Raw genomic sequence first — 27,999 nt, 5'->3', positions numbered from 1 at the left:
AAGCCTCAGCCATGTTGACCAACAGTGTGGGATTCTGGGAGTTGAAGTCCAAAAAATTTCTTTAAATTATTTATTTCTAGGATTTATAATCCTGCCTTTATCCATAATGGGATTCAATGATTAAATTAAATTGGGGTTGATTGGTTTAGTCGGTCTTTTTTTTTTTTGGCAGAAATTCAACGTTTTGCGTCCCTTCCACAGACACACACAAAAGGGAACGAATCTGCGCATGCGCGGCGAACGAAACTCCTCTGTCTCAGAGCCAAAGAGGAGTCTTGGCCTTTGACCGTTACAAGGAGCAAGGCCTACTTCCGGGTCCCGCGCACGCCGGCGCCAAGCTGAAACCATGGCAACGGAGGAGCGCGCGCCCTCTCCTGATTGGTCCTAGGCGCCGGATGCGGAAGGAATCTTCTTGGGGACATGGCGCCAATATGAAAACAGGAGCGAACTGAATCTGAACAAAGTGTGTGGATTAAGCCTCAGAGGAAGGAGGAGCTCAAGGTTGGCGCCGTGGCTGTCTATGGAAAGAGTGCTTTTTAAAACCATCACATCATCATAATAAAAATGTTATTACATTATATCATTATATTAAGTTTATATAATTTTACATTATATCATTATATTAAATTATATTCTTTTACATTATATCATATTAAATTAGTGTAATATATTAATAATGTCATTATATATATATATATATATAATGAATATATCATATTAAATTATTTTACTCTAATATATTAATCATAGATATATATATAATGAATATTCTATCATTATATTATATTACAACAATTTATTACTATAATATATTATTACTGTCATAATACTGTATATAATGAATATTATATCTTATTAAATTATATTATACATTATATCATTTTAAATAATATTACTATAATATGTTAATGTCATAGTATATATATATATATATATATAAGTATCTATATATGATGGATATTATAGCATTATATTAAATTATATTACATATTATATAATTTTAGATTTTATTATTATAATATGTTACTATCATATATTAATACGGAGATATATATATAATATTATATCATTATATTAAATTATATATGATGTTATTATTTTAATTTATAATATAAAATATTACCATCATATATTAAAACTGTCATAATCAGTGATATATTTTACTATGTAACATATGTCGTTAATTTGAAAGTATAGTTTCATAATATAATACATATTATAAAACGGGAAGTTTTTAAGGCATGCGATGGGGCGTTGTCATATTGTTTTACTGCATTTTCATCATTTTAATCTTTTTAGATTGGCAGCCCCATGGATTTCGTAGGGTTTTCTTAGGCAAGGAATTCTTTCCTCCTCTGAAATGTATGCTGCAGCACCTGTTATGGCTAGGAGAGGACAACAGTTGGAGGCTTTTACATTTGTTTTCATTTAACCACTCTTCATTGTAATACTTGAGCCCTAAAGTGCACTTAATCTTAACTGTGGTTTATTGGCTGTATTTTCAAGTCTTGTTAATTCCTAACTAACAGTAGCAAGTTGTTGTTGTTGTTGTTAACCGCCCCTGAGTCGATCTTGACCCATTGCGACCCTGTGGATGAAGCATCTCCAAAACTCTATCCTCCACTCCACTGCTTAGTAGTTCCTGCAAAGTCATACCTCCTTAATCGCGTCCATCCATCTAGCATGTGGCCTTCTTTTCTTTCTACTTCCCTCCACCTTTCCTGGCATTATTGTTTTCCCCCCCAATGAGTCCTTCCTTCTCATGATGTGTCTGAAGTACAACAGCCTCAGCTTAGTCATCTTAGCTTCCAGGGAGATTTCTGACTTGGTCTGCACTGCGGTCCATTTGTTTGGCTTCTTGGCCATCCGCAGGACTCTTCTCCAGCAGCACAGCTCAAATGAGCTGATTGACTTCTTGTCTTCTTTCATAGCTGTCCAGCTCTCACCTGCATACATGGTAATAGCAATACAATGGCTGGTATGATTCTAATTATTGTGCATAGTTATTGTGATGATCTCTGTGGTCCAAGCAACCCAAACGGCAGCCTTAGTCCCAGCAGATCCTTTATTTCCCCCCGTATCTCCTGTTCTCGATTCACACTCCCAGCGAAGTTGAATGAGACTCTTGGAGAACTTCGAGTCACACAGCCACCACTCAGTGAATTAATAATAACCTTTCCTTAACATACACTGGGACTTGTTAAGGATTTATAGTTCCCCTCCCTGTCTAAACTAAGTACTAATACAGAGATGGAATCTAAGTACTAATACAGAGATGGGTTTGAGATGTAGTTACTAACCTTGGCCTAGCACTATCTACCTTCCTGAAGTATGCTTTCTTGACACAGGCTCAACACTGCAGTTGTTTCCAACCAGCAAGACCCACATCAAATGAGATACTCTCACTTTAGATTCTCCACTGCAGAAGCTCCTCCAACTGATCTCAGAGGCCTTTTATATCCCTCTGTTGGAAGCTTCCGGAAGAAACTCTCGCTCCTGCTCACTGATTGGCCAAGTGGGCCTTCCATCAGCTGTGATGCAATTACTCATTTGCATGTACCTCTATCCCCTCCCAGCTTAACTCTTTATTGCATCACAGAAGTCCTCAGATGACTGGAGGCCCAGTCATTACAGTTATATATCTTTGCATTTTAGGATCTTTTCTAGTTCTTTTATTGCTGCCCTCCCCATTCTTAACAGTAGCAATTACAGCTGGTTTATGGGATTTCCTCTTCCTCTGTCTTCCTTTACAGCTGGGAGAAGCACTACTTCAGAGAAAATGTATGTAACCACTGCCTCTACTAGAAAATTGCTGTCATTTAAACAGGTTGAATTCAGATACAGCTTTGCTTCTGCTAAATGATGTTCTGTTTAGAAGCTGTAGATAAAGGCCACAGTTCTGTTTTGTTTGAACCAAGGATTGTATAATTATATAGTTCTTGATTTCTTCCATGTTAATAATACTGTAGTCTCAGAATTGTTGAGTTGGAACATGGGTCATCTAGTCCAACTCTCCAATAGTGCTAAAAATATTCTTGTTGCACGTCGATTCAGCTTCTAACAGATGAGAGTCTAACACCCTTTAAAGCAGTCCATCCCATTGCTGAACAGCTTTTGCAATCAAAATTCTTCTTAATTTTTTAATTGGAATCACCTTATAGTTTGAATCAATTGTATCAGGCCCTATCTGAGAACATGCTTGCTCCATCTTCCACATGACAGCTTTTCAGATATCAGTCTTATAGTCTTCTCTTCCCAGCTTAAGCATACCCAACAGCCTCAACCATTCATGTATAGGTCTTGCTTTCCATGCCCTTCACTGTCTTGATGGTCCCCATTCCAGTTTATTGATATCCTTCCTAAACTATAGTGCCCTGACCTGTACATAATACTGCGTTAGGCCTTGAACAAAGCAGAATAGGATGATACTGACATTTCTTTTGTACAAGGAAAGGTTGCTTAAAAGATGCATTGGGAGGTGCCATGTGTTGAGACTGAAAGTGTTGCACATAATTTTCACTATGTTTGCAGATCTGTTCGAGTATAGAGATGAGTAGTGAACCCAGTGGGAAAGGTTCTGGACGTGGAGGAAGTGGGTTTCAGAGGTGGAGAGGAAGAGGAGGATGGCCAGGGAGAGGAAAAGGACGTGGACAGAACTCTGACTGGAAAAATGCTGGGAAGTCTGCCTCTGGTATGTCAATTAAACAGTGTGACTTATTTCAGTGCGTAAGCTGTTAAGGTCTTTTTAATTAAACGATTACGGATAGTACCACATGAGCCCCATTCTCGCAACAACTGTGCCAGTTAAAAAAATAGAAACATACAGAGCAGCCATTATCGCACATCTTCGCAATATCGCAACTGGGGCTGCTGTGACCACTGCACTCTCTTCCAGACTCTCCCTTAATCCTGTTTCTTTGTTCTATGCTGTACCCAGCTTGCCTTTCAGGTTTTTAATTTATTTTCACTTTTTTACACAATTCCAGAGTCCTGGTAATGTGATTTCAGGTTTTAAAAAAAGGACATAAATAGAAAATAATAATAATAAAAGTAACCAGCCTGCTTGTGGAGACACTGTCACCGCATTACTGCTAATAGTGCAGCTGCCCCAGCAACAACATTTCACACCTAAGGACTAGTGTGATTAGGAGATCATTGATGGGTTTCTCCCTTCAGTGAAAAGAGATGCCCTAACCAAGCTTCAGAGGCAAAGCAGCTACGGGTTGGAGGCATCATCATGCAATACGTATCTCCAAAGGCTTCCCCCCCCCCCCTCTTCTGGTTGTAATGTTTTAAAAGCTGCATGTAGTAATCTCCTAAATTCTTTTGGAAGGACAGGAAGAAGAAAATGTCTTCTTTGAGAGTATAATATAATGTTTGCAAACAGACTGGCACACTATGGAGAAGCATTAAGATATACTGTATATACTCATGTATAAGTCTAGAAATTTAGATCAAAAAATTGACCCCCCAAAAAACTGACTCAACTTATCAATGGGTTAATGTAAGAACTGTGTCTTAACTCTTATTTAAAAGAAGAAACCATCTCCTGATGAAAAGCAAGAGTACAATATGTGAAATACAGTTGCCACTTCTTATACACGGATTTTTTATACACGGATTCAAGCATCCACAGTTTGAAAATGTTCCAAAAAAGTATAAATTTCAAATATCAAACCTTGATTTCCCATTTTTTATAAGGGACACAATTTTGCTATGTCATTATATTTAATGGGACTTGAACATCCATGGATTTTGTTATCCATGGGGGATCTTGGAACCAAACCCCAGCGTATAACAAGGGTCCACTGTACTAACTCCCTCTACTCTCTCATCCATCCAACCTTAAGAGTAAGCACAAAGAGTTATGTCTGCTGGAATTTTATAAGTTCTTTGACATTGTTTTGCTTTGCTTCATCTTTTAGATCGTTTGCTATATGCCACTAAATTTTACCCTCGACTTATCCATGGGTCATAGCAAAATCCATAATTTTGGCCCCAAAACTTGGCCTCGACTTACACATGAGGTTGACTTATAGTTGAGTATATATGGGTAGTCATAGTTCAGTAATAATTGGAGTTTTCCTAACTCAATCCTCTGGCAGAGTTGCCTTTGTATAGCGCTGACAGTTGTTAGCTTTATTGTTAGGTAATAAGTTACAATTGTAACATTTCCCCTTGAAACTAAGAAATTAAAAGCTACCACTTCCATTAACTTTGTTTGTGGAAATAATTTTCAGCTCAACCTCAGCTCGTTCAGTCAATATTGGATCAAGATACTCCTTATAGAGGCTGGAAACTGTATTTTTCAGAAGGTGAGCTTCCCACTCCCCCATAGCTATAACGAAGGGCCAAACATTTTGGTTTACATGTTGTTCTCTTCTTTAATTCCAGTCATGATGAACACCCAGTAGTGTACTTATATAAAACACTTACTAGTCTTTCCCTTACTTCTCCTTCTTTGGATGTTTAGTTCCTCAGAATGAGTACAATATTTGACTTGTGCACCATGCACATTTGTGGTGCTAGATATATATTAAAAATGCACAAGATAGTGAGTGAGCTCTGAAAAGTTTGGGAGTGACTCACTACTGACTAAACATGTACAACATGATTGTGCTGTATGGCAGAATTACAATATCAGCAGTTTCTACGCTTATAGAAATTAGCAATTACAATATGCATTAGAATTAATGGATATCTTTATAGAGTGTGGAATTTTTTAATGGATCTTTTATTTTAAAGATTGTGTACCATACTGAGGAAATGTAGTTGCTAATAAAGTAGATTTAAGAAGTGCCTTTAAGTCCTAAGAAAATACTTTTAACACTGCAGGCAAAAAAACTGTTTTGTGAGTTCAAAAGTATATGCATTCTTTTAAAAACAGATAAATATTTGGTTTATGCTCTCTGCCTAAACATGTATGATTTCAGAATATAGTATCAAAGATAAATTTATAAATATGTGTGTTAATATATGGAAATTGTCCCAATTTAGCCTATGACAGCAACTCACCTTTTGTTCAGAAGACTGAAGCCTTTGAAAAGTTTTTTATGTCTCGAATAGAGCTTTATGATAAGGTAAGGTTTTATATGACCTGTCTCTCTTACTCCTCCTTTCTGTCAAGTCACCATATTAACACTTTTAAATGGTATCCTACTGTAGATACCTAAGCCTTCTGAGTCTAGTTTGACACCCTGAGTAGTAGGGGTTTTTCATGGTGGCACCTTCCTAGGGAGGCTGGGTTGATCAGTTTTGCAGGGACCTTTAGAAGATTTGTAAAACTTTCTTCTGCTAGGTTTTTGGGGGCTTGATGTGGTGGTGATTTTATTTCGGATTCCTAGCACTGATTGTATTTAATAGGTCCCTTGTCACTGAGTTCTTGTAGTGTTATATCTGTATTCCTATGATATTTCAATGATGATTTTATGCTATGACCCGTCTTGACAACCCTGATGGGTAGAATGTGAAGCTAAGAATACAAAATGGTGGCAACCTTTGTAACATTGAGACTGTGTGTGTGTGGGGGGGGGTATTAACTTTTGTTCATCTTCCTTGCTCTGAGAGTATCTTCATATGCTAAATCACATTCATATTGTGTTTCATGCATCAAGCCATTTACATATTATGTCAGCCTTCATTTAACCTATCTCATGCTGATTATAGTCTATCAAAAGTAGAAAAGAGGAGTGCATAAGTCAATGGGTTCTGCATGATTCAAGGAATTATTTAACCTGTTCATATAGTTCAGATATGTGAACCTGACCATGTACGTTCTGAGGTGATAACATAATTTGATAACCGCTTTGTTTTCTGTGGGAAAGTATTAGAAATATTGCTAAAACATTTCATTTTAATTTATTAAATCATTTTAGAAAGTTTTTTATCCATGTGGATATCAGAATAAAACACATTATTACCACAAAACATAATAGAACAAGTACATTGGAATAAAACCTTTCAAAATGCTGTGACAGATTCACTTTCACACAGTTCCATTTTACAGGATGAAATAGAAAGAAAAGGAAGTATTCTTGTGGATTATAAAGAGCTGATACACGATAAAGACTTACTGGAATCGATACCTGATATTGCTACTGAAATAAGGGATATGCCACAGAAAATACTGGATTGCATGGGCCTGGCCATACATCAGGTAAATATGTTAAACAGCCTGGGGGGGGGACAAAATAGCATGTGTGTCAGCGCCACCATTAGAATCAACAGGACTTGAGGTCTCACGTAACAGATCCCCCACGTATACAAGGGGGCCACTGTACACATTTCCTGTGACTGTACTTGACAAGACAGTCCTATCTGTGATTACTCAAAAGTGTGTCCCACTATTTCAGTGGGACACAGTGTTACAAGCTAAAGTGGCTTTTCAAAGGAGCAAGACACTGAGTGGGTTCTGGGGATTATTATTATTAAGCTTGATTTATATAACACTGTAAATTTACACAGCGCTGTACATACAATCAGTTAAAATAGATAAAATAAACCTGCCTGTGGCCTACATTCTACGAAAATAATTAAAAATAATACATATTAGTCCATGTTAATATTCTAACAATAAAATGTAGCAGACAACAAATTAAAATAACATTAGATAACACTTTGACTCTATCTGTCGGTTGTTTGTACTTGTTTAAATTCCAGTGTCTTAGAGAGGATTTTTTTGGGGGGGAGGGGGTAATTTGGATTCTATGTATCTTTAACAATGAAAGGTGGCAAATAAATGGATTTGGCTTGAGCAAAACTCTTAAAGCAATTAAAAAACCCATTCTGACATTGCACAAAATGCCAGGATTAGAGAATGATTTTGTTTAAAAAATAAAATAATGTCCCTTAAGAGCGTAAACCTGCAATCCTTACGAGTGTAAACTTTGAAATTTTTGTTTACTGTCTGAAATGCAGTATTACTAATATTGTTGTGCAATCTTAGGGCTTCCTGGCTATTTCGAAAATGAATTGGAGTCAAGCTTGGTTAGATCTGTTGTAAGATTTTGTTCTTTCTTATTAGATTGTGAAACTCCAACACAAAGGCCCTGTTGCATCTAAAAGAATGTATAGATCTTATATCTCAGGCATTTGGCCTTATGTGTGGAATACCAAATAGCCTGGTTGCTGATTGCCTTGGCAGGAGTTCCATTTGTAGAGCTCCTTTAAAATGGCTGGAGAACTTTCTTGATAATTAAGAGTCCCCATTAATCAGAAATGGCTTTCAGGTACACACCAACAATAGGTTGTGAGAAGGTAGACTGTAGTGAAAAATTGGAAACAAGCCAAAATAAGGAAATTTGCCCCCCAGCCAGCCCTGTATAGGCAGAAGGCCTTTTGCCCTTATAAAGGTACCTCTGAATCCAGGATCCCAAACTCTGCTGCTGTTCTCAATTAAAACAAAACCACTAAATCACTATATTCTCCCTACAAAAGGTAGCAGATAACATAGATTCCGGCTTTTCCATTGAGTGATTTCTACTGTAGTTGGGACTATCAATAAGATGCAGACCTTAATTTATAAAGGCAACACAATAACAGTCCTCCCTCCATTCTTGCGGTTTTCGAACCTACAACCCTCGCTTATATGTGAGGGACCAACAGAGGGGGAAATAATGGGGCACATGCCCAAGGCGCATGTGCACATGCTCCTGCACCTGTGCGCCTATATTCAAGCCAATGGGGCTTGAATATATGTGAAACTCCTGTTTTCACGGAGGGCCACCCTGTGAAAACAGAGGAGCGACTGTATTCTTACATACATTAAGAATTATGGATATTTTCATGGGCATTCTTTTATTATTATTCTATTTATCATTCTCTAGGTGTTAAGCAAAGATCTTGAAAAGCATGCAGCAGAACTACAGAAGGAAGAAGGGTTGCCCATTGATGAAGAACCCATAATAAATGTACCTTATATTAATGCAAGGTAGCTATTTTTAAAAATATAAATTTTCTTGCAAGAAGGCTGAATATTTATCATGTTCAAGTCCCATGGAAATCAGCAGCAGAAGTTTGTCATGGCTTTCTAAAGTCTCATTGATTCCCCACCATTGTGGATACATTGCTTGAGATATGTATATTTACTCAGAACAGAGTCTCAAGTAGGTGTGCATAGTACAAGTAGGGTTTAGCACAGGACTGGAGTTTCTGTCGTCCTCCAGATGTTGCTGGGCTGCAACTTTGAGAATTTGTCACCATTGGTTGTGCTGGCTAAGGCTGCTGGGAATTTTCATTCAGCATCTAGAGGACCTCATCATTCCCATCCTTGCTTTAGAATGGTTTATTGCTCTGTGGGGAGCCATTGCATTTATAAGCAATATCTAATTTTTGTTCATTTTGTGATGATTTTTAGAGTGTACAACTATGACCCACTTATTCAACTTAAGAATATTCGAGCTAATTGCTATGGGAAATATGTCGCTTTGCGTGGGACTGTTGTTCGTGTCAGTAATATTAAGCCTATTTGTACGAAAATGGCATTTATATGCAGCGCCTGTGGAAGTACTCAGAGCTTTCCTCTACCAGATGGGAAATATATTCTCCCTACAAAGGTAACAAATAATTTAAACCTACCTCTTATTATTAGATATACAGTGCATCCTCGCCTTATGCGGAGGGATCCGTTCCGGATCCCTCCACGTAAGGTGAATTCCACCTATGCTTGAGCCCCATTGGAAACAATGGGGCTTGTGCGCGGCAGCGCGAGTGCGCGCGGGGCACAACGGGGGCGCGAGCCCATTCAATTGAATGGGATGCGCCACCCCTTCCGCCCCACGTGCACGCCGCAGCTTGAGCACATATGCTCAAGGCCACGTATGGCGCGCCCGCGTATGGCGCGGGCGCACTGTACTTTAAACAGTTAAGTAGTAGGATTTAAGGGAGACTAGGATATTAGCCAGTGTGGGGAAGTGGTTTGATAATTGGACACTGACTCTGGAGACCAGGGTTCATCCCATCTCAGCCATGCAAACTCCCTGGATGACCTTGGGCAAGTCACACTGTCTCACCCTCAGAAGATGGCAATGACAAACCCGTTCTGATGAAACATGCCAAGAAAATCCCATGATGTGTTCACTTTAGGATTGCCATAAGTCAGAAATGACTTGAAGGCACACAACAATAACAAGGCAAACTATTAGGTAAAGTAGGTTAAACTTCTGAAACTAATTTATTGTGCCATGTCGTTTGTGAAACGTTTTCATATTTTGCTAAATGATGCTAAAGAATTATTATTGGTAGTAAGATAATATTTTTTGGCTGGTGAAGGGAAAATAATTTATGCAATGAAGTCTGTTTTGTTTTTGTCTGTGAGCCGCCTTGGGTCCCTCCAGGGAGAAAGGCAGCATATAAATAAAATAAAATAAATAAATAAATAAATAAATAAAATAATCAGCCTACATTAGCTGGTTTTGCAATACCGACTTCAGGTGCCACAATACAAACTTTCTTTTCTACTAAATTTTAATATGCTTATTTTAGTGCCCTCTGCCTGAATGCCATGGACGATCATTCACTCCAGATAGAAGTTCTCCTTATACCATTACAGTGGACTGGCAGTCTATTAAGTAAGCACCCTTGGTTTCTGTTTGTTTAAAATCTGTGATGCATTTAATATGTTAAGATTTTTTTTAAAGAAGATATTGACAATCTCTACCAAAAATAACAACATAAAGGTATTCCTGTATTCTTCTGGGGGGAAATAATTTAGTATATCATATTTAAATTGTAATATCTTGTGCTAAATAATAATAAATCCCATTCATAAATTCAATGTATTCTTCCCTCCTTCTTTCATACAATAAATTGTTAGTCACCTTAATCCAAAAATTGCAATTCTTCTTTAAGATAAAAGGTAGATTTAGCATTGTGAGGGGTTTAGCTTGAGCTTCATTCCTTAGTAATGTGCTGCTCTTGAGAAATAAAGCTTCTTAGCCAGATTTTTGATTTGTGATTCAACTGAACCAGCCTTAAGAAATCAGTAGAATGTTTTTCGCTCTTGTCTGAGGGTTAACATATATTTTACTTGAGAGGTAGTAAGGATGGATTTCTATGAATATTTTACAACATGCTCCAAGAATCACAGTTGATGAGCTTTGACTTAAATGACTGGTTCTGTAGTATCATAAATAGATCCCCATAGCTTACCTTGTTGTTAGCCGCTTTGATTATTTTATTACAGAAAAGCTGGATAAAAATAAAAGTTTTATTTTAATTTATTATTTATGTCTTACAAATTTCAGCCCTTGCATTTGCTGAACATAACTATTTTGTTGTTGTTTTTGTTAACTGCTATCAAGTTGACTTTGATTTATGGTGATCTCGTGAATTTATTTACTTACATATTTATTTAATCTGGCTTTTGCTCTACCCTTCAATCAAAACAGGCTTAGTAACAATCCATAGGAAGCTGTGTTACACTGAGTCAGACTATTGGTCCATCTAGCTCAGTCTTACTATCTAACTGGAAGCAGTAGCTGTCCAGGATCTGAGGCAAGAATTCTAGCCCTGTCTGATTGCTCCTGGTATTCCCTGCTAGTTTCCTAGAGAAGTACTTACCAAGCCAGCCTTGCTTAATTCCCCAAACCAGAGAATGGTTGAGGGTGTTCAGGGTGAACTATCCTTGATTTCTTACAATTTAAAAGATATGTGATGCTTGGAGTGGGATTGGGATGGAGGGGAATATAGGCTTTGAGTATAAATTTTGGCCATCTTTACATAGTGTCTTGAATATCAAATAATTATAATATATGCTCTAGGATTCAAGAGCTCATGTCAGATGATCAACGAGAAGCTGGCAGGATTCCTCGCACTATTGAATGTGAATTGACTCAGGATCTAGTGGACAGCTGTGTTCCAGGCGATGTGATTACTGTGGCAGGAATTGTCAAAGTATCAAATACTGAAGAAGGTATGCAGTATCTAGTCATAGCTCTTGTGGGCTAATATTTTGCAGCTGTTTTGGAAGGTTACCAAAATCAAACTGTTAAAGACACTGGTGAAAGATACCGGCCTAAAAACCAGTAACTTTTATGGTTTTAGCTGTCTTTGTCATAATAGTCATGCATGCAAACAGCTGTGGCAGTTACTAATTTCTGTGTGTGAGGGTTTTGTTGTTGTTGCATGCAAAGACAGTGATGTGCCTTCACCCACAGTCTGATGTGGTAGATTTGAGACACAGGATTACTTTCTCAAGTGAAAACTAGGTCTAGTCAGTGAAAACTAAGTCCTATTGACTCATGTAGCCCTCTAGATGTTGTTGAATTACAAGTCCAGGCAGTCTAGTCAGCATGAGCAATGGTATGAGTTGCAGCTCAAAAACATCTGGAGATTCTCATCCTGGTTTACATGCACAGTATAATTAAATCATTTTTATAATTTTATAATTATTGCATTTATGCTCTGCTTTTCTCCTGCAGTGGGATCAAGGTGGTTTACAATAATTTAAACAATACTGTATTACCATAAGTTAAAATGTGCACTTTACCAAAGTTAAAAAAGAAATAATGGTATTATTTTTTTAAAACCATGGTTAAACAGTAAAAACTCATTTAAAAGATAATTATTAATAATAGAGAGAAAGCGTGTGCACAGCACTTCACACTACATAATTTAGATTTCAAAAGCCTGCCTGGAAAAAGTCTTCACATGCCAGCAGAAAGAGAGCAAACTGGACCTCCTGTGGAGTTACTTATGATTATTTATTATAAAATTGCACAGCTCACTCTTTTTGCAGATTTCTTCTATTGGCTGAATAGGGGAAGCAACAATTAATTCAAATTCATCTCTTCCCCCTGTGTCATAGTCCCCCATATTCTCTGAAAATCTGCTTCAGGATAATGGAAAATTCCTCAGAATGGAGAGAGATAGCACTGGCTGCTGTACATGAAAAAGGAAATTAGAAAAATAAAAACTAACATCAAAAACAAACAAAAAAACCCTCCTTCTCATTTCCCATCCAGTAGTAGAAGCATTCTGAGTGGAATTCTGCTCAAGTATGCACCTGTGAGTGGAATAAAAACTTTGGGTCCAATCCAGTGTGTACTAGCTATCATTTGCCATCCTCTACATTGATGTAAGTGGTATGAGTCATCTTATCTTTAAAGAGAAGCATATTAACTGTGAGTGTTTAACTTAACTTTTGTCTTTGAAGCTATACAACCTGATAACTTCTTTTGTAAAGACATACCTTAAATATCTAGCAATTTCCATTTTGTGTTTAGCTTTTGACAAATATTCAAAATTATATTTGCTCTGAGCCCATAGAAATTATATCCCCATACGCAGATATTAACATGGTTGCTATTTTGATCATTTAACAGGAGCATCTAGAAATAAAAATGATAAATGTGTCTTCCTGTTGTACATTGAAGCAAACTCTGTCAGTAACACCAAAGGACAGAAAGTCAAGAACTATGAGCATGAAATAAATCATCACTCATGCATGGAATTTTCGCTTAAAGAGCTTTATGCCGTCCAGGAGATACAAGCCGAAGAGAACCTGTTCAAGCTCATTGTCAAGTATGCTTTTTCTTGCATATTGATGGAAATGATATTTTGCTTGTCATGTGTCACAGCATCCCACATTATTAATGTGAACTATCAATTTGTTTTAAAAGCAAGACCACAGTTTTTGGGAATATGCATTACAAGTGATTTAATCATAGACACAAGTGATTGATTAGGCATAGATATAGTTGACAGCAATTTCTAAATTCTTCCTGTGCCTCAATATGTAAAATCACAGAGTTGGAAGAGACCACAAGGGCGATCCAGTCCAACCCCATCCAGAGAAGGAGACTCCACCACTCTCCAAGGGAGCTTGTTCCACTATCAAACAGCTCTTATTGTTAATAGATTCGTCCTGATTTTTAAGTGGAATCTCTCATCTTGTAGTTTCATTTCTCTGTGTCTTAGTCTCCAGAACAGCAGAAAATAAAGCTTGCCCCATCCTCACTATGACATCTCTTCAAGTACTTAAACATGGCTATCATGTCACCTCTTAATCTTTTCTTCTCCAGGCTAAACATATCCAGCTCCCTAAGTCTGTTCTCATAGGGCACAGTTTACAGACCTTTCATTATTTTGACTCTCTTCCTCTGGACATGTTCCAGCTTTTCAATATCCCTCTTGAATTGTAGTTTCTAGAACTGGACACAGTATTCCAGATGACATCTAACCAAAGCAGAATAGAATGGTACTATTGCTTCCCTCGATCTAGATACTGTACTCCACTCTTATTGATGCAGCCTAGGATCATACTGGCTTTTTAGCTGCTGCATCACACTGTTGACTCATGTTCAGCCTGCTATCTAATAACACTCCAGATCCCTTTCACATGTACTGTTGTCACCCATCCTATATCTGAGCCTTTCATTTTTCTGCATAAGTATAGTACCTTACATTTCTCCCTATTGACATTCATTTTGTTAGTTTTGGCTCAGCTTTCTAATCTATTAAGGTCATTTTGAATTTTGATCCTGTCCTCTGGGGTATTAGCTACCCCTCCTAATTTGATGTGCAAAAGTGATAAGCATGCCCTCTATTCCATGTGAATAAAGGGAGTTTTTTTGTTTTGTTAAATGTATAATACCCACCTGGACCTCCTGTGGAATATGTGCCAAGTCGATTTAAAAGCTTTAAACATTTCATTGCATTCTCTGCCTATTAAGAAAAACACCTGCATTCATAGAAGTGTTTTGTTGTGTCCCACAAATGCTATTAATTTCCATTCCAACTGAATCCTTCCCTAGAAGACTCTATCATTATTTCCAGATGCCTATCTTTCTCTGGATATTTCTTGTCTTTAGACTATTTCTATGAATCTATAGAAGAGTTAGAAGTTTTGAAGAGAAAATAATTCCCAAGGATTATAGAGTTTAAGCAGATAGCAACTGTGTAGGGTTGCAATTGAAACAGTGCAGCTTAATTATGTGTTGTGACAAATTGTATGTTCTGAATGCAGCAAGAGTGCCCCCTAGGGAATTTTCCATTTGAACTTTTCTGAATACCCACAACAGAGATTCTGTTTTCTGTCCTTAAAATACATCCTCAGGTTAATTCCTTTTTCAGAATGACCCATCTTGTCCAAATTGGCTATTTCTTTTGGAAGTCGGTATTTATTAAGGAGCTGGAAACAACCTCTAAATAGTTTTCTGATTGCCTAGCTGAATCACTTACATCAGAAATTGAGCTTCTCTAAAAATTGGATGAACAACAGCCTGTTTCTTTAGAGGGTTTGTTGGTGTCAGATCAGTGTCACCTGGTATACTAAGCTAAATAGCTGAAATATTCTTCCATTGCTGTGTTTCATGGAGGCATTCAACTAAGAATCAAAATATGCCCTCATTCTATTTCTTTTAGAAAATGTGTTCTAGACAGTACCTTGCATATGTTCTGGAACTAAGGGGTTTAGTCAGACAGGTAAAGTGCACTGGCTAATTTAGCTGGATTTTATTGGTTTATATTTAACCTTCTTTGTGTGATTTGACCCGTTCTCCTTCCTTCCTTCCCCTTTTACCACATATGTTTTTGATATTTGGATACAATGGGAATTTCTTACCAAACTCTTCCCAATAGACTAAGACTGCATGGATATGTTCTATCTAGATGATAGTTCACAAGTTTGTTTACAATTTGGTGTTCTCTGGACATTAGGAAACTAAACCCCTACATCTCCCTCCCCCCTCAACAAGGAAAGGCAAGGTTTAAGTGATGGGATTTTGGGTACAGGGCATAGAAGCTACAAGAAGCATTCAAGGTAAGGAGACATTTTTGTCACCAGGGCATCCTGAGTAGAAATGTTTGCTTTTGGTGTCGGGGGATTACAAAATCGAGTCTGCCTGTGAAGGACCATTTCTGTGCCTGATTTGCCATATATGTAAATAGAAGTCTACAAAACACCAAACCCAGCAAAATCTGGCTGATAAAATGCAATAGTAAAAACACTGTGAACCAACTCTAGTAGTAGAATTATAGCAAAAAGATGCTGACCTTGAGTTCAGGTGGGATGTATCTTAGGCAGACACTTTTTGTGCTATTTGTATGGCAACTGGTTTCCTAGGAAACTTCATGCAGAGGGTAGGATGTCACTGATGCCTTTTGTGACTTTACAAATACAGTGTCTGTAGGCAGTGCCATACTGGCAATAGTTACAGAATGTTCACTGAAAAGAGCACAGGAACCTGCTTCTCCTCTCCTCCTCATTTATTTGTATAGTGTCATAAATTTGCATGGCCCTTTACAGAAATAATCAGTTCAAAACATTAAATCCTGCCAGGGGCGTACTATCTAGGGACCCCGGTTTCTTCTGATACATTAAACTAGAACAACATGTTCAGCTTTCCATTCTACATTATCTCAGAGCAGGTAGGTGGGTACCAAGGAAAGGATAAAAAGCAGATTGTAGTAGATTTTGGGGTGCTTTGGAGGTAGAATCTAAAATGCTCAATCCAAGATATTGTTACGGTGACAGCAAGATTTAGCTCTTGGCATTTAGTATTTCCATAGGAAGGGTAGTGAGGGTGAGTAAATTTTTTGTAACAATGTACTTTATAATGTCTGTAAATACAGCTTATAGTTAAACAGTAAATACAGGTCCAGCCAAAATTAGTCATTTAAGGTCTTATTGATCTCAGTGGAATAATGTATTATTTGAAAATGAAAGAATTCAACGATATAGCTGTGTCAGTCTGTAGAATCAGTATGTAGAGAGATTTTATAGCACCTTTGAGACGAAGTGAAAGAAAGAAGTTGGAAGAATGTGCTTTTGTAGACCTCAGAAGCGTTTAGTCTCAAAGGTGCAACAAGATTTCTACATATTAAAAATAAAAGTCTTAGCTTTTCCAGACCTATAAAACACCACTAACATCATGATGTTAGTGGTGTTTTATAGGTCTGGAATACAGTGGTCCTTTAGTATCCACTAGGGTTGGTTCCAGGGGCCTCTGTGGATACCAAAATCTGTGGATGCTAAAGTCCCATTATATACAGTGGTGTAGTAAAATGATGACCCATATATAAAATGATAAAATCAAGGTTTGTTTTTTTGGGGTGGAAATTGTAAATATTTTCAAGCTGTGGATGGTTTAATCTGTAGATACAGAATATGTGGATATGGAGGACTGACTGTATTCTGCTGTTTATAGATACTGTAAAGGCACCAGATTCTATTTGATCTTGAAACTAAGCAGGGTCATACCTGGTTAGTACTTGGATGGGAGGCCACCAACAAATACCAGGTCCAATAGGTTATATTTCAGAGGAAGGAACTGGCAACAACAAAACGCCGCCGCGGCGGCAACAAAGAGTCCTCACCGGGCCGCTGCCAGGTGGAAGAAGGCAGCGGCGTCCTCCGGGGCAGCAGGGAGTCCCTTGGGCCGCAGCCCAGATGGAAGCGGGCGGGCGGGCGGCGATGAATGTACACAGGCTTTAGTGGGACATAATTTGCATTACTTTAGCACAGATTTCATGCATGTGAATGTGGCTGTTTCACAGACTGTTCATAACCCTAGATATATAGATTAACATTGTACTTCAATATTTTCCCCTCCTAGCTCCCTCTGTCCAACAATCTATGGTCATGAGGTAAGCACATCTCAGAGAGAAACTCATGTATGTATTTTAAATGCTTTTCTAGAATATGCAAATAGGTATTTTCAGTGTTTAGTTTTTGAACTGACTATATCTTACTTGTTGACTGGTTAGCAACTAGTAATAAGGAATGTGTAATAGAACTATGTGTCATTTGGGCTTCTGTTACTTCTGTATTGGCCTGACCTTGTCTGATTTCTTGACATTTAAAAACAAATGTTTATTCTCTCATATGGGCTGATCTAGTCCTGTTTTGAAGGCCACTATGAAAATGCATAATGACATGCTGGATGCTGATTGATAGCATATTAGTCACCATTAATTATTCTAAAAGGAGGAGGGGAAGAGAGTGAAAGAAAAGAGGAGAAAAAAGAAAGAAGAAGAAACTTTTTTGGATATTATGCTACTGTTACAGATTTTTTCATTATAGTTATAGGAGTTTATCTGAGATTGCTGTTCTGTCTTCTCTAAACTGATCTCAAGCTTTTCAGTTCATTGCTTCTGGTCCTGAGTATTTTGCTGTTGTTTTTTCATCCTTATGTCTGAAAGCTAGGATTCCCACCGTCATCCCAAGGAATATTTGGATGTGTGCTGCCACGTTTATTTAATCCTATCCAGACCTTTGTGTGTCATCTTTCATTTAACAGATTGTGAAAGCTGGTTTAGTACTAGCGTTATTTGGAGGATGTCAAAAGTATGTGGATGATAAGAATAGGATTCCTGTTCGAGGAGACCCACATCTCCTGGTGGTTGGAGATCCAGGACTGGGCAAGAGTCAGATGTTGCAAGTATGGATTCATTTACTAATGCATATAGCTTAGTTCTTTGTTTTTTATTGCTGACATTCAAAATTATTTTAAAAGTGTACGGCTGTACTTGATATATGTTATTTCAATGAAGGAAAATATCATATATTCTTCAGTGTTTTGTTCTTCTTAGTATAACTATAGCAGGTGATCCACAGCATATGAAATGTGCCCTTTTCATTTTTTTTCTTTAGGCAGTATGCAACATTGCACCTCGTGGTGTATATGTTTGTGGCAATGCCACTACTACATCTGGTTTGACTGTAACTCTGTCCAGAGACAGTTCATCTGGTGACTTTTCTTTGGAAGCTGGTGCCCTTGTGCTTGGAGATCAAGGTACTATATCAAAGTATTTTTATCTAGAAAAAGAAGAGCTAATGGTTGCCTATTGGTTGTGGTAAAAATGTGCATAGACTAAAGTCGGCTCCATCAGATGCATGAAGTATACTCCTAAACTGGCAAGCATATACAAACATTTGATTAAGGGGCTGTCTGCACAGGCCAAAAAGACCTTGTTTTCCCGCGCCTCACATCATCCTGTTCGGACTATGCAGGGCAGTGCCCCCAAATTGGGATTGGGCAGACTGGACACCGATCTGGCAGTCTTGGTCCAATCCTGGTACAAAGGGGCCTTAATGTGGGTCAAAAAGACCCACCATTTGCCACAGAGTTTCTCAGAAACTCCACGGCAACACTCAGCAGACCAGACAGCCCCTTACCTTCATGCACTGTTGCCCCTACTGAGAAGACCCCCCCCCCATTGCCGTGTCTGGCGTAAAAATGGGATGCCTGGTCACATGGGTGCAGCCATGTGCCCCATTTCCACGTCAGACACGGTGATGGAGAATCTTCTCAGGAGAGTCGATGACAGGAAGATAAGGGGTGAGTGAGGTTAGTGGTTCCATGGTGTGGTGGCATGTGTGCATGTAAACTCTCGCCAGTCCCCGTGCCAACTCAGGGACTGACCAACCTCAGGGCCTGGGTTAAGATAGCACTGCTTTGGCCTTTGGTGTCCTGGCCTGTCTGCTCAGCTCCTTGGAGCTAAGGAATTGCCTGGTGTTGTGCATGTGCAACTCTTCAACTGAGCCATTGACTTCAACTAAAGATTTTTCTAGAGAGATTTCCATCTGAATATTAAAAATTTGTTAGCACTAATTGGTGATTTGAAACAATTGAAACAATTTTTAAAACTATTTTTAAAATATAAAATTAGGTCATTCTCACTCTTGGAGGGACAGTGCTCATTTAAAGACCTGCTTGTGCATCTTATTCTAAAAATCCTTTGCCTGAAACCTTTCAATCAATCATTTTGAGTGTATGGGAGGAATACCTCTGCAAATTCTTTTTTCCCCTTCTGTAAATTTGTTTTTAGGTATTTGTGGAATAGATGAGTTTGATAAAATGGGGAGCCAGCACCAAGCCTTATTGGAAGCTATGGAACAACAGAGTATCAGTCTTGCTAAAGCTGGTATTGTTTGCAGCTTGCCAGCTAGGACATCAATTATAGCTGCAGCAAATCCAGTTGGAGGACACTATAATAAAGCCAAAACTGTTTCTGAGAATTTAAAGTAAGTATTTAGTAAATGTCTGTCATGCAGTTTGCAACAGAAACAATAGGGGTGGAGAATTTTAAATTAAGTATTGATATTTGTGTAATGTTTATTAAAAATCTGAAAAATGTTAAAATTGGCATGTGTGCATATAGATTTCCTTTAAAGAGATTCACCATATGAATTATTCATACTAACCGTGCTTTCAGGTATGTTTTGCTTATATAGAGAGAGATGTTGTACCATATGCCTGGATACACACCGACTGTTCTATTCTGGCTTTTTTTCTCCCTTTGTAGGATGGGGAGTGCTCTACTGTCCCGATTTGACTTGGTATTCATACTACTGGATATACCAAATGAAGATCATGACCATTTGCTTTCTGAACACGTGATGGCAATGAGAGGTGGAAAACAGTCTGGATGCACCAGTGCTGTGGTGGCTCGTGGAAACTCTCAGAGTTCAAATATATCAGTCCTTGAAGCAGTTTCAGACAAACCATTATCAGAAAGATTAAAGGTAGCATATTACATTTAGTCCCCCCCTCCCCCCCGTATTATCCCACATTACCATAAAAATAGTGCAGGGTGTTTGGAAAAGGATATTGCTTTGGCAATATTTTCTCCTTCCTTCCACAGGGAGGTACAGAAGAGAGGAGGCTTAGCTAGTAGTATAAAGATCCCATTATTTCCTAGGTATCCCATATGACAAACCAGGTGAATGCAATGGTCAGGGGCACCAGCTGCGTCCTTTCCTGGAAGTAAGGGACCTTGAGAATGTAGTACATGCATTGGTAACCTCACAACTTCATTTCTGTAATGCGCTCTACATGGGGCTACCTTTGTGCTTAGTTCAGAAACTTCAATTACAGTGGTACCCCAGGATACGAAATGACCGCCTTACGAAATTTCCGGGATACGAAAAAATTAGATAGGAAAAAACTGTTCCGGGTTACGGTTTTTTTTTTTTTATTTTTTTTTTTATTTTTTATTTTTTTTTTTTTTTTTGGCTTACAAAAAAAAATTTTTGGTGCTTTTCGGCGCTTTTTCGCACGAAACGCGGCTTTCCAGCGCTAGCGGCTATGGCTTTTTCGGGTTACGAAAAAAATCGGGTTACGAACGCCGCGGCGGAACGAATTAATTTCGTAACCCGAGGCACCACTGTAGTACAGAATATGGCAGCCAGGCTGGTCACCAGAAAATGTAAGAGTGACCACATAACACCCATCTTAAAGTCACTCCGCTGGCTGCCTATTAGCTTCCGGGCACAGTACAAGTTCTCTGCTTTTCCAATCCTATCCAGACCTCTTATTTCTTCTCTAGAGCCTGTTCCCATTAGAATTATATACATTTACTTTAAAAAAACATTTTGCAAAGATACTTCAGTTGCTGGTTCTATTATTTCTACATTTGCATGATGAATAAATGGTTACCATGGGGTCCAAAAATTATTATCCACATAATAGTAGGCATATTGTTTATCGTGTTGTGTAAGGAGTCTGAAATGTGTTACTGCTTTAATTCCCCCCCCCGACCTGTTGATGATTTATTTTCATATGCTTATTTAAAATAGGAGATAATAAATAATGAATAAAACTTTTATTTATATCCCGCTCTTCTACCATAAGGCAATCAGAGCGCCTTACAGTATAAAAACATCCAGTACACAATACATCATAACCCCTCCCTTAAAAAGGAATTATTATGACAGTTAGAATCACTCTATTAAATTAACTATTAAAACCAATAACAACAGGCGAGAGTAGCATAATATAAAATATGCAGCATATACATTGGAAGACTATATTCTAGTGTCTTTGTTCTGCTGTGCTTTTTTTTGTTTTTTTGCTTTTGTTGTATAGTTTAATTTTATTGTTTTTATTTGAAATATGATGTTTATTGTTCGATTAGTATAAAAGGAAACAAAAATTGATTTGCTGTGTGGTCTTCTGTGTTAAGAGAGTGAATGCTAACAAGGATGTAATGTAACAACCCTTTGTTATGAGAATTACTTGCCAGGAGTGTGCCTCTGGCTGCAGTTCAACTTGGGACATTCAGATTTAACACTGTACCCAAGGCAACCTCTGTAGTTCATATCTGATAGTGTTATTGTGGAGGCCCATTGAAGTGAAACCTTGTTGACACCTGAACTATGTTTTTATTGTTAGGTCATTCCAGGAGAAAGCTTTGACCCAATTCCACACCAACTTCTGAGAAAGTATGTTGGCTACGCTCGACAGTATGTACATCCCAGACTATCTGCAGAAGCTGCTCAGGTCCTCCAGAAATTCTATCTTGAGCTCCGACAACAAAGCCAAAGAGCGGATGGTACCCCCATTACTACTCGACAACTAGAATCATTAATACGTCTGACAGAGGTATGGTATTTTTATACTGCTTATAAATAGGAGTTTTACAACAAGCAAACCTTGATAGGTGAATGACTGCCAACATATAAGTGGATTTTAAAATGAGGGTGGTGGATGGAGAAGACCGTGCAAACGTTCTGTTATGTGTAATTTCATGATAAGGAGGCCATCAACTTGGTGGGAGGGAGATCAAACCTGAACTTCTTGTTCGGGTTTGATCTCAAGAATTTTGGGCTCCTAGGAGAGCAAGAAAAAAACCACTCAGCAATTTGTATGTTTTTACCATCTCTTTGTATAAATACATTTAAATTATATGGCATGTTTGAAAAATTAACAGACTGGCCTCAGTCATACTTACATTTAGTTTCTTGAACTGTTGTTCTCCCAAAACTCAAACGATCTTGCCAGTGGTTAGGGATTATAATTTCTGAATCTGTTGGTGGAACTCAGCACCTCCTGAGACAGTATTATGCAGCTGATTCAACTTCACTTTATAATTAATGGAATTTCTGCTATACTTCACATTGCTTGCAGTACACTACATTGTCTCTCCATTGCCTCACTATGCTATCCTTGTTATTATTGTTCTGGACAGCCACATAGCTCTTTAGTTGCACATTATTCATTTGATATATCAAAGTCCTTTCAGATTCTCTTTAGCCCCAGATGTATTTTGCATCTGATTCTAATTTCAGATTCTGTGAAGTTGCTGTAAACTGTGTCAAAACATTAGATACACCTAGCCCAGCTTGGCTGTAGCTCTCAGAAGTCTTGAGTGAAGGTTTTTTTAGATCAGTTACTTAAGATCATTTAAACAGACATACTGGAGATGGCTTTTGTGTGCAAAATTATGACTTGGTACTAAGCTATAGCTTCATGCCTCCTACCAAGTAATTGTAATTTCCCCCTCCTGCAGTTTTGATCTGTTGAGGAACCCCTAACAACATGCCATGGAGCTTTAGGGTTCCAGGGAACTGTCGTTGAGAAACTCTGAGAGTAAGGAGGAATGACATGCAGCCCATGGGCAACATGACAGTCTCTAGTGTGGCCCCAAGTCTCTTCAAAACCTTCTAGTCACTCGTCACTTTAGTTTCGAAAAAGAAAGTCCCACTGACCTAAAATAGACTGAGAGACAGGGAAAATTTGTTGAAATCCCACTTCCTACATCCTGTGGGCTGCAACCGGCATGTTTAAGTTATTTTTCCCCCCTGAAGGGGTGTCAGCACATGATGTCCATACAAAAGCATGTGTGACCCTGAGACCTTGAAAAGTTGCTTTATGATTTTGCTAAATAAAGGATGAATTATTTCATTATATTACCTTAATTTTAATTATGCTTTCTGTTTAAGGCACGGTCAAGATTAGAATTAAGAGAAAAAGCTACCAAAGAAGATGCTGAGGACGTCGTAGAAATAATGAAATACAGGTAGTTTTATTTTAAATTAGAGTGGGCATCTACCTGAGATCCAGGGAGTAATACATAGATCATTCGCTAGGTTTTGGAAGGGCTGGATTGTGCACACATCCCTACCACCATTTTAAAAACATTTTTAAAGACTCAGAATGCCTCATGAGCCATTGTGAGGTCCAATTTGGCAATGTTTTGAACCCTTGCTGGGTTGTTTAGGTCCACAAGATGCTTTTTTCCCCAAAACAGATTCTGAATCATTTTTGAAAATTGTTCTTTTGGAATGAAACAGCTGGGGGTGGTGGTCAACAAAGATGGCATTGCCCTCCCTATGCCTCTGCAGGCTACAGATTATTACTTCCTTCAACTTGGAAACAAGCTTTTATTAATGCAGTCTAAAATAGCATTCACCTTCTTTGCTGCAGCATCAGACTGCTGGTTCATGTTCAATTTATTACCAAAAATAATTCCAAACTCCTTTTCACACGTTGTACTGCTGAGCCATGTATTCCCCATCCGATACCTATGGATTTTGGTTTTGTGGAATTTATGCATTTGTCTGTATTGAATTTTTTTATTACTTTCTGCCCACTTTTTTTGGTTTATCAAGGTTGTTTTGAATTCTTTTCCCATCTCGCAGTGTGTTCGGCAGTGCTCCCAGTTTTGCATCATCTGTAAACTTTATAGATTCCCTCTACTTTGTTATCTTAGTCACTTATAAAATTTTTGAAGATTAGTGACCATAGAACAGAACTCGGAGGCACATTCCACTTGAGATCTCCTTCCAGTCTGAAGTGCTATCATTGATGACAACACTCTAAGCTTGGTTTTTTCAACCAATTATTTATCCATCTGTCAGTGTTTCAGCTTCTTACACATTCAATCAGTTTGCTAATACCAACCTTTTTGCTACACTATCCTTATTTGAAGTCCAATCAAGTCTTTAAGGTAGCCCCAGAACAGTGATTTGGAAAATAGGGTGTTTATGTGGGTTCCATGGAAGCAGGTGACTGATCTGGCTGTACAGAACCCAAACCTCACATTCAGTCCTGGCAAGACATACCAAAACAGTTTTTTATTACACAGAAAGAATAACTTTGCATTTTTACATCAGTTTTGGGCATCACCAGTGAAACATTTAGTTTATAGAGTTAAGAGTCTTTTTTTCTTTTCAAAGAAGTGGTTGTGTTGGTCCCTTGCAGCATAACACCAGTGCTAGAGTTAAAAAACACACCTTCCTATATATTTTTTTCTATAAGATAAATGCAGGGAGTGTCCTTTTTTAATTTTTCCATTTTTCCCATGAGCCTATCACGTCCCTAACTTTAAATCTTTAAAAGAACAAATGCATTGCTGCATATTCTCAAAATACCTATGTCATAAAAGAAAAAGTTTATGTAGAAACAAGTCAAAATACAGAAAATGATAATCATAATCAGAAAAATAACTGTTATAACAAACCATATCCACAGTAAATCACGTGCATAGTCAAATGTTTTCAGTCTCCCTATTGTGTGAGTGCTTAACATTAGCTCTAGGTACGACCAGAAATCACCACCATACTTTGCAGTGCCTTATTTGAATGTTTGAAACTTACCCCATATTCCATCTTAAAGATTCTGGCCATTCAAATTTCATGACTTCAGCATTAAGTCAGCCCTTCCATATTCCTCTCACCCACCCACCCTACTTCTTGTAGTATCTTGTCCGATAAGAGGTCTTAGAGCTCTTGCACTCAGTTTTTATCACTTTAAAATTCCCAGGCTTGGATCCCATGCTGGGAGGGTATAAACTAAAAATATTACTTTAGTATGCTTTTGCACTCAAAACGATAATTGAGTTTTCCTAGTTCCCTTTCTCTTTGGCTTTGAAAATTTCCACATGGATTTGTGAAGCCTGGAACAAAACTTGGTTGGATAATAGCTGAACAATATGCTGGGTTATGCTTAACCTAGACAGTACAACTGCAAAGCACATATACTGTTGATTTTTTAAAAAATGAAGTCTTCAAACTGTTAAATTTGAAATGGAGTTACCTGTCTAGTTTGCAGCTTTGCTTTAAATCCTGTTGATTATGATTTGGTTTTTTTCTTTCTTCAGCATGTTAGGAACTTACTCTGATGAGTTTGGGAAGCTGGATTTTGAACGTTCTCAGCTTGGTTCAGGAATGAGCAACAGATCACAAGCAAAGAGATTTGTTTCTGCCCTCCATGGTATTGCAGAAAGAACCTACAATAACCTCTTTGAGTTTCAGCAGCTTCGGCAGATAGCAAAGGAAGTAAACATAAAAGTAAGTAAAAATTAAAAACATTTATTGGGGAAAGATAAAATTAGCTATTAGACCACCTGATCAGAGGAACTGAGTTACATTTCTGCAGCTTTGATTGTTGACTTTTGGCCTGTACATTTGTAAATTGTTTTGATTCATCATCTGAATCAGATTCATCATCTGAATCAGAAACTTAGTTGCTTATGAAGCCTTTCTTTCTCCTGGGCAAAGTAATCTCCACACTAATATGCATGAATACTAAAACTTGGGAGAATTCTTTCAGCCAGACTTTTTTCTTTTATCAGTAGGAATGTGAAAACATTCATTAAATAAGCTTAAAGCATCATATTTGATAATACGTAATACAACTCTGATAGCATATGTCTAACATCTTGATGCAAAATTCAATTCACTGATCTGGATGGAATGTTTCTATAAAATGACAGGGAGACATGAGCTTACATTAGATGAGCTGAAGGGTTATCCCCACATGAATTTTGACTTCTTTCACCCATGCAGACAGCAGCAGAAAACTGTCATCTCAAACTAAAAAGCAACTCTTCTTTGGAAGTCTTTACATACACTCATCCCTCCATATTTGTGGCTTTGATATTTGTGGATTTTATTATTCACGGATTTAATATGTTCTCTCTAGGAATATCTGGGTCCTCCATTGCAACTGTATGGTCAACTTTAACTAAATGTTGCACTGAAAGACCTAGAGATTACTAGAGAGAATACTCCACTAGGCATTTGTAGCTCCTCCAGAGCAGTCCTATGGTCAGTGTTTGTTGGACGTTGGCCACAGAGTTGCACTGATGGACCTAGATATTTCTAGACAGGTGTGCTCTCAGGTAAAAACATGGTGTTTTTGTTACTTGCATTTTTTCCATATTCACAGGGGGTCCTGTGCCCCTAACTCTAGTTATGTATTTTTAAAACTTTAGATATTTTTTCAACTTCTTGCAGGGAAGGGGTTTTAAAAATAATTTCACGTATGGTACTTCATGTTTAGATAATGCATCTATTTTATTTTCCAGGTGGCTGATTTTGAAAACTTCATTGGTTCATTAAATGATCAGGGTTATTTTTTGAAAAAAGGTCCTAGATTATATCAGCTTCAGACTATGTGAAAGAACTCAACAATTGAGGGTAAAAAATACTGAAGCAACAGATTCATTTGAAGAAGGCCAGCAGAACACAATAATAAACTGTAGTGTGCCTGATATATTTCAAAGAAACATCATCCAATGCAAAACCCCGTTTAAAATCAGTAGCACCAGTACACCAATTCATGTGATATTGTAAGCATATTGTACAGTTTATTGAGACTGCTCATGTAAGCTATTGTCATGATGGAGAAAACTGTTTAATTAATCTCTGAATAGACCTGTTGTCTATTAAAATGCTAGTTTTAAAAATATGTGCACTAGCAGAGGAAGTCTATTGTGAATGCCTGAGTTTTCAAAGCTATCATTTTAATATACGATGAGTATTGGAGTTATTAATTGTAGTATTTTTTGGAAGCGAAATGCCATAATTTAATGTTTCTTATTGCTCCTGTTGAACTCTGAAATGCAACAAGTTATTTAAATAAGCAAGTTTATTTATACAGTACTCTTTTCCTGATGCATTGTAAAAAATAAATTTTTAAACTGGGAAGACAAACTCTGTTTGCATTATATGCAAGTTGCACGTGAGTGTTCTTGAATAAGCAAAGCTACTACACTATTCTAATGCCATAAACAACGTAGTGTTGAATTATTTAAAACCGGCAATGAATAAAGAGAAGCATAACATATTAAGAGACTGACATTTATGGTGGTATATGCTTTGGAAGACTGCAGCCCACTTTGCCAAGTGTGTGTAAGGGTTGGCTGAAGTGAAAGCTGAAGAGAGCTGTACCTATACTTTTCATGGTGGTGCAGAAGAGGAATGTAGCAGATGTTACTTGTTACCTGGTTGCTTACAGCATCCTCTAATATATAGTCTGGCAGCCTTACATG

At 37.8% G+C, this 27,999-nt stretch overlaps 1 protein-coding gene across 2 annotated transcripts; it reads left to right on the top strand.

Moving 5' to 3' along the window:
* Positions 1-199: 199 nt before the first annotated feature.
* On the top strand, positions 200-27,999 carry MCM8 (minichromosome maintenance 8 homologous recombination repair factor). 2 transcript variants are annotated; one of them, XM_042446561.1, is made up of 19 exons: positions 200-566; positions 3,532-3,691; positions 5,241-5,315; positions 5,998-6,080; positions 7,007-7,156; positions 8,826-8,929; positions 9,356-9,554; positions 10,483-10,568; positions 11,760-11,911; positions 13,323-13,521; positions 17,556-17,586; positions 18,240-18,380; positions 18,593-18,734; positions 19,771-19,966; positions 20,248-20,467; positions 22,116-22,325; positions 23,666-23,742; positions 25,825-26,014; positions 27,034-27,999. In XM_042446561.1, exons 2-19 carry the CDS (start codon positions 3,550-3,552, stop codon positions 27,124-27,126), a joined length of 2,490 nt encoding a protein of 829 aa, XP_042302495.1. In that variant the 5' UTR covers positions 200-566; positions 3,532-3,549; the 3' UTR covers positions 27,127-27,999. The 2 variants fall into 2 exon arrangements, with proteins under 2 accessions (XP_042302495.1, XP_042302494.1); XM_042446560.1 differs by having other exon boundaries at positions 201-501; positions 27,034-27,998.

This window comes from Sceloporus undulatus, chromosome 1, assembly GCF_019175285.1.
Source record: "Sceloporus undulatus isolate JIND9_A2432 ecotype Alabama chromosome 1, SceUnd_v1.1, whole genome shotgun sequence".
Classification (NCBI taxonomy): domain Eukaryota; kingdom Metazoa; phylum Chordata; class Lepidosauria; order Squamata; family Phrynosomatidae; genus Sceloporus; species Sceloporus undulatus.
Note: the sequence above shows the minus strand (reverse complement) of the source record. Positions and strands in the feature narration are given on the sequence as shown.